The 7,520-nt window shown below is 44.1% G+C and overlaps 1 protein-coding gene, 1 long non-coding RNA gene and 1 pseudogene across 2 annotated transcripts; 1 reads left to right on the forward strand and 2 right to left on the reverse strand.

Annotated features, from left to right (window-relative positions):
- The window catches only part of LOC100789592 (uncharacterized), an 11,644-nt pseudogene extending 7,037 nt beyond the window's left edge, over positions 1 to 4,607 (reverse strand).
- Positions 4,608 to 4,665: 58 nt separating this feature from the next.
- Positions 4,666 to 5,376, reverse strand: LOC106799228 (uncharacterized). Its single transcript, XM_014777402.2, has one exon. It carries the CDS (start codon positions 5,374 to 5,376, stop codon positions 4,666 to 4,668), a length of 711 nt encoding a protein of 236 aa, XP_014632888.2.
- A 246-nt stretch (positions 5,377 to 5,622) lies between these two features.
- On the forward strand, positions 5,623 to 7,520 carry LOC106799445 (uncharacterized). Its single transcript, XR_001389156.2, has 2 exons — positions 5,623 to 6,986; positions 7,486 to 7,520. It is a non-coding gene; the product is annotated as an uncharacterized lncRNA (long non-coding RNA).

Genomic DNA, 7,520 nt, shown 5'->3' on the forward strand with positions numbered 1-7,520 from the left:
ACCAGAGAAACGTCCATGAAGGAGAAGACTTGGACTTTGCAGCGCTGTCAACCAATACATCGATGTGAGGTAGAGGAAAGTCATCTTTCGGACTAGCCTTGTTCAAATCTCGGTAGTCAACGCACATCCTGACCTTGCCGTCCCTCTTTGGAACAGGCACTATGTTGGCTAACCATTGAGGATACTCTGATGTGACAAGAAAACCTGCATCGATCTGCTTCTGTACTTCCTCTTTGATCTTGAGAGCCATGTCAGGGCGAGTTCTTCTCAATTTCTGCTTGACCGGTGGGCATTCGGGCTTCAAAGGCAAACGGTGCTCCACAATACGGGGATCCAAGCCGGGCATATCCTGGTACGACCATGCGAACACATCGGCATATTCTTTGAGTAATTCAATCACCTTTCGTTTGACAGTTGCCTCAAGCGATGCCCCAATCTTGACTTCCTTCTTATCTTCCTCGGTTCCCAAGTTAATCACCTCTACTAACTCCTCATGAGGCTGAATGGTTTTCTTTTCATATTCCAATAACCGAGCAAGTTCCTCCGGGATTTCATCATCCTCCTCCTCTTCAGCCTCGTAGACAGGAGATTCGTAGTTGGGAGAGAGTGCAGGGTTATTATGTTCAACGGGCTCATAAATGCCTAGTCTGCATATGATTGATGATTGATTTTAGAAAATGAGTGAACAATGCGGACTTTTTATAATTAATTGAAATCAGAAAACAAAAATAAAATATTTTGGGTTTTTTGTGTTACCATTTTCCAGAAAGAGCAATAAGCATAGATATCGGGATAAACCACATTTTCCATTAATAAGAGTAGTGCTTGAAACAAAACAGCCCTACATAATTGCGCTTTCGTCCTGGGCAAGACGAAAGGATCCTTTTTTGAAAAACAAACAAACAGAAAAACAAAGACACATTACTTTGATGCATGAACCACTGAAGGGATGTCAACCGCGTCCCAGTTGCGAACAAGTTTTCCAGGTGTGACAAATGCAAGCACTATCTCTTCAGGAGCATCTTCCAAGACAGCATTGGCTTCTGGCGAGTTGTTGATGAACCCGGCGCTACAAAAGGTGCTAGTAATGGAGCTTGATCCAACACTGTTCGTTGCGGATCCTGCAGAAGAAGCAAATCCCAGTCCTTCACGGTTTTTACTCTCCAGCAACTGCACAACTTTTCCCCATCCTACACCTGTTCCTTCCTGCACCACTTTCTGTGCGCTCTTCCAAGTAGCTAAAGATACTTCATTTTTCTCTGGCTTTTTACCCTCTAAAGTCAGGCCTTGGAAAGAGGTTCCTTCTGTTTCATCAGCACCAATAAAGGAAAAAGCTGACAAATGACTAACCAACAAGGCTTCCTCTCCACTCACAGTGATCAATTTCCCATTTCTGACAAACTTCAGCTTTTGATGCAAGGTGGATGTCACGGCCCCAGCTTCATGGATCCATGGCCTACCCAAAAGGCAACTGTATGCGGCTTGGATATCCATCACCTGGAATGTAATTTGGAAAACAAACGGCCCAATTGTAACGGGCAAATCAACCTCCCCGATAACAGACTTTCTTGATCCATCAAACGCTTTGACAACCACCCCGCTTCTTCTCATGGGAGGCCCCCGGTAGGAAAGTTGGTCTAATGTGGATTTGGCCATTACATTCAATGAGGAACCAGTGTCCACAAGTACATTCGACAGAGCATCAGACTTGCAGTTCACCGATATATGTAACGCCAGATTGTGGTTCCTCCCCTCCTCAGGAAGCTCTTCATCACTAAAACTTAAATTATTGCAGGCAGTAATGTTTCCTACTATACTGTCCAATTGATTAACAGTCACGTCCCTCTCCACAAAAGCCTGGTCTAACACTTTCATTAGAGCTTCACGGTGTGCTTCTGAGTTCAATAGCAGAGACAAAATGGATATCTTAGAGGGAGTTTGCAGCAGCTGGTCTACTACTTTATACTCACTCTTCTGGATCAGTTTCAGAATTTCGTCATGATCAGAATTCTTACTAGTCCCATTGGATTGGCCTACTTCCTTCCTTGTACCGGGGCCGTTCACTGTCACCTGTTTAACTGCCGGATCATTCACTTTCTTTGCAAACAATGTGGGGATAACACGTCCATTCCTCAGAACTTTACCGTCATTAGCAACGTTGTCCACAGAAACCGCAGGAGTTAGAGAGGGCAAAGGCACCTCCTGTCCACCTTCCAACATCGTGGCACTATACTTGTAAGGGACCGCTTTTAGAGAAGCATACGGCATAGGTCCTGGCAAGCTAATCACCAGTGGAGTAGTAGTTGATTCCCCACTGTTATAGCTTATTTCCAACCGCTGAAACTCGGGGGTGATGACGCACACTTCTTTGTCCTTCCTCGTGATGATAAGTTCTCTGCTGTCTATCAGCCCTTGTACGTCCTCTTGTACCTTAGGGCATCCTTTTACATTCACCGGACATATTTCACACGCTGCATGATCATGGTCAAACAGAGCTGCCTCGCACATCTTGATATGTATTGGGACCAGGGGAGTTCGAACGTGCTGGACGTTCAGGATGACACCGTCTTCATCACAATCTTGTATCATGTTAACAGCAGGCCCATGGTTCGGTAGAGGGTTCGCCTGAACATTGGGATTCTGATCTTTAAAGGATAGCAAGTTGGCCCGGACTAGTTTTTGCACTTCATTCTTCAGGACATAGCAGTTTTCAACGTCATGACCTGGGGCCCCTTGGTGGAAAGCGCAGGTTAAATCATGACGAAACCAGGGAGGTAAAACATCTGGTGTACGAGGGGGTGTTCTGACCTGGACAAGGTTTTTGGCGAGCAGGGCGGGGAGTAAGTCAGCATATTTCATCGGGATTGGATCAAAGGTTGTTTTCTGGCGGTTTTGTGAGTGATATGGTTGTTGGGGGGGTTGCGGGCGATTTTGTTGTTTTTGAGGGTATTGTGGCTGATGGTATTGCTGTGGAGGGTATTGTTGTGGAGGGTATTGTTGTGGAGGGTATTGCTGTGGAGGGTATTGTTGTGGAGGGTATGGGTAGGGGTAATGTGGCCTTTGTTGGTGATATGATGGGTTTGGGATAGCGGATGCGACATTCGCAACCTGACGATATGGGGTGAAATTCTGCTGAGGCTTACCATGAGCTACCATTCCCACCTCTTGATCTTTCTTCTTCGCAAAGTGGCCTCCAAACTTCTTGGCATTACTTGCGGCAGGGGCACTTTCCCCAGTCAAACGTCCCTCTCGGACACCTTCCTCTAATCGCACACCCATGTTGACCATTTCAGTGAAGTCTGTTGGTGCACTTGCAACCATTTTCTCGTAATAAAACTGGCTCAGGGTCTTCAGAAATATTTTGGTCATTTCCCTTTCTTCCAACGGCGGGACAATCTGGGCAGCCACTTCCCTCCAACGTTGGGCATACTCCTTGAACGTTTCCTTCTCTTTTTGTGTCATCGCACGGAGCTGATCACGATCTGGGGCCATGTCCAAATTGTACTTATACTGCCGGATGAACGCTTCACCCAGGTCATTGAAAGTACGAATGCTCGCACTGTCCAAATTCATATACCACTTCAGAGCGGCCCCAGTTAGGCTGTCCTGAAAGAAATGAATAAGCAGCTTATGATTGTCAGTATACATGGACATTTTCCGCGCGTACATCACCAAGTGACTGCGGGGACAAGAGTTCCCTTTATACTTCTCGAAGTCTGGCACCTTGAACTTGTGAGGGATAGTAACATTTGGGACCAAGCATAATTCACAGGCGTCCTTCCCGAACAGATCTCTTCCTCGGAGGGCTTCGACTTCCCTTTGCATACCATCAAATCTTTCTTGGAGTTCTTCCATCTTGTCGAAGGCTACAACATTTTCAGCTTGGAAAATTGGTTCAACCTCTTGTTGAATAGTGTGAATCAGTGGAGCTGAATAAGTCATTGCAGCTTGAGGGAAAGAGGTACTGGGTTGCGGAACTGGTGCTGACTGCTGAGCAAAAGGCGGTGGAACTTCAGATACAGCGGGCTGGGGGCTTCCACAGACTGGAGGTGGCATTCCCCATGTACAACCTGGAGGCAAAAAGAGGGGTGGAGAAGTCACCGTAGATAGCGGGGTTGTGCTCACCAAGGGCTGCTCTACAGTAGCGGCGGCAGCTTGAGAGTTCTGGGCTGACAGGAGTGCACTCATCATGGTCGTCAACCTATCCATTCCCTCTCGTAAAGTGGCAACCTCCTCCCTGAGACTCTGATTTTCTTGTTCAACTATATCCATCCTCTTCCGATTGGCCCTGGTGTTGTAAATGCGAGTTGGTTTGTGGAGAATTCGTCGGGCCACTTTCCTTGGGCGGCGGTTGATTGACTCCCCCCCTTTTTGAAGTAGTGAACACAGTGTGAGACTCGATTTAGAAACCACGAATGCAACATGATGCATGCTTATGCTTATGCAAAAAGAAAGGGAACAAATTATTATCGAAGAACTTGCTAGAGAAATTGTAAACATCATAAACTGAAACACTTCACTTAAGCATTGGAATATTACAAATTTTTTTTTTTTTTTTTTTTTTTTTTTTTTTACAAGTCAAGAGATTTCGGGAGCTAAAATCTAAACATAAGGTCCTAAGAACTTCAGCTAAAATCTAAACATAAGGTCCTAAGAACTTCAGACTCAAACTCCCGGAGTAGATGGGTCCTCGGAATCTGAATGTGCACGGGAGAACAAGTCCATAAACTTCCTCTTCCTTCTAGCATCTTGGTGGAGCAAAACGTCTTTCCGACGAAGCAAGTCGTCCTTCTCAATCATCCTCTGGTTCTGGATAAAAAGCTCACGGCTCTGTTGGGCTATCTTTCCCTTCAAAGTCTCATTCTCTTGCTCTAGCTCCTGGCATCTCCTCTTCCAAGTTTCTTTTTCTTGCCTTTCTTTGGTTAATTGTTCATGAAACTCTTCCTTAGTATCAAAGGGGATAGGCAAGGATGATGGTGGGATGGTGGACGATAGGTATCTAGGTAAGCGGTAGGGTAGACCAAAGCTCTTGGTCCTATCAATAACCCACTGGGTATAAGATTCGTGCACATAGTCTGATTTCTTTCCCAACTGACTTCTGTTGAGTCTGCGGATAGCGCTCCAAGCTTGTGCGAATCTTTCCCTTTTGTTCGAGTGATCTCCATGGTTAAGATAGAATTCATTAGTCAAGGCAAGGTTGTTTGGTTTTGTCTTCATCGGGTACCCAAATTGTCGTCGAGCGAGGAGTGGGTTGTAGCTAATTCCGCCACGCATACCCAAAAGAGGTACGTTGGGATATTCACCACAACTCACAATAATCTCTCCAACATCACTAGCTGCTTGGTACCAAACAATGTCAGATGGGTCAAGAGTCATGATTCGGCGAGGCCAGGAAAGCTTGTCATCATTGGTCTTGAAGGCACGGGATTGAGGTAAGTGGAAGGTAAACCATTGATAGAGTAAAGGTGCACAACAAGAAATGGTTCCACGGCCAGCCTGGGTACGGTCATGGATAGAATGGTAGGTATCGGCGAGTAGAGTGGGTACGGGGTTCTTTGTAAGAAAGATTTTAATGGCATTGATATCGATGAAGTTGTCAACATTTGGGAAGAATAAAAGGCCATATATAAGGAGGGCTAGGATAGAATGGAAGGCAAGTATACTAGCTGCTTCAGCAAATATGGAGGCTTGTTGGTAGAGGAAGTGGGTGGGAAGACCTTGGAGGCCTCCTTTAGAGGTAAGGTTTGCTTGGATGATAGAGGTTTTAAGATGGAGGGCGGCTGCGATGTCGGAGGGTTTAGGGGTAGGCTCAAAACCATGGAAAGGTATCTTGTCTGGTACGGGTAAACCAACTAGGTAGGAGTACTCTTCAAGTGTGGGGACAAGCTGGTAATCGGGAAATGTGAAGCAATGGTAGAGCGGGTCATAGAACTGAACCAGGGTCTCTAGGCATCCTTCCTCAACATCTACTCTAAGAATTCTGAGCAACTTCCCATGATGAGCTTGAAAATCAACTGGATCACTTACTAAAGATGCTAGCTCCCTTAATCTCAACAGGTCTGTTTTTTTGAAAAGGTACTTCCTAGTGCTTCTCAGTGGGATGTCCATATCTACAAAGTTTACAAAAAGCTTGTCTAAGTCCTTCGATAATTTGGATGAAAAAAAAGAGTTTATGCATGGATGCATGTATGCATGATTATGCCACAGTATGGAGAAAACATGGTGAAGTTAAGTCCAAAATGTTGGAGTTAAGGGTAAACACGCCATTTGGTAAGGACTATGGTTTCATATGTACCTGTATCACGGGTTCTACCAAGTTCCCAAAGTCATTGACCACTTCCGGATATTGTCGGATTACGGGACTACTCCCGGTCCAACAACGTCCATAGGAAAGCCTCGTTTGAGTGTAGTATCGCGTATCAACCAATTCAAGACTACTCTTGATTAGCCACCGCACTACGTCCTAAAAGGCTAAGATGGGTTAAAGGTAACTAAAGGTCCTCAACTTCATAGGTCGCTTGGAAATATTAATGCTGAACATGACTACTCATGCCAACATAGTAATATTCCCAAGATCCCTCCATTGAGCGGGGTTATCACATGTGCCACATCCGAAACTCACTCTCGGAAAGACACTATGATTATACCACCATCCTATCTTATGTTTCCCTCAAGTCCGGGTGTAGGACTTATCTCACCACTCACGTAAAAGATAAACACTTAGGCACGTATTTACAGTTTCAAATAATAATAAAGCATAAAGATGAAGAAAAACAAGATAGGTTTAACCCACTTAGGAGTGTGATCCCCAGTGGAGTCGCCATTTTTCAGTCGCGGTGATTTTGGATATCAAGCTATTGATTAGCATTGACTCGCAATTTAAGATCACCACCGATCTTTTATTTTTCCGAAGAAAAGGGAGAAAGCTCGAAAAAACCCTATTTTTGAGAGATCAAAGGTCCGGGGGTTGGTTACGCAAAGGGAAGGTACTAGCACCCTAAACGTCTATAGTACTCTATAGGAACCTCTTGCTTATTTTATCTTTATGCTAAATTAATTATTTGTTTTGAAATAAATGCTCAAGTGTGAAAAGATTAAAGAGATAGGTTCGAGGGAAAGGAAAAGAAATGTTTTTGTTATTTTTATTGGAAAGACAAAGTCTTTTGCCTACATACCCGAATGGGATCAAAATCATGTAGTTCGGGGTAGAAAGTCAAGTGATTGGTTTTGATTGATTTTAAAGTTCGAAAAAAAGAAGAGTTTAGGCAAGATAAGAGGCCGAAAAGGCATAGAAGAAATAAAAGAAGTGAGTTCGATTGATTTTAAATTGAAAAAAAAGCTAGATTGATTAAAGGTTGATTAAAGATTTGATTAAGAAAGAAAGGATAAAGATTGACCCTTTTTTTGAAATTTCGATTATGGAAAGTTTTTTTTGGTTTTTTTGTTTGACTCTCTTTTTTTTTTTTTTTTTTTTTTTTTTTTTAGTTATACGGAGATAAGTCTAAACGCGCCGGATCCCT

This window comes from Glycine max, chromosome 7 (assembly GCF_000004515.6).
Source record: "Glycine max cultivar Williams 82 chromosome 7, Glycine_max_v4.0, whole genome shotgun sequence".
Classification (NCBI taxonomy): Eukaryota; Viridiplantae; Streptophyta; class Magnoliopsida; order Fabales; family Fabaceae; genus Glycine; species Glycine max.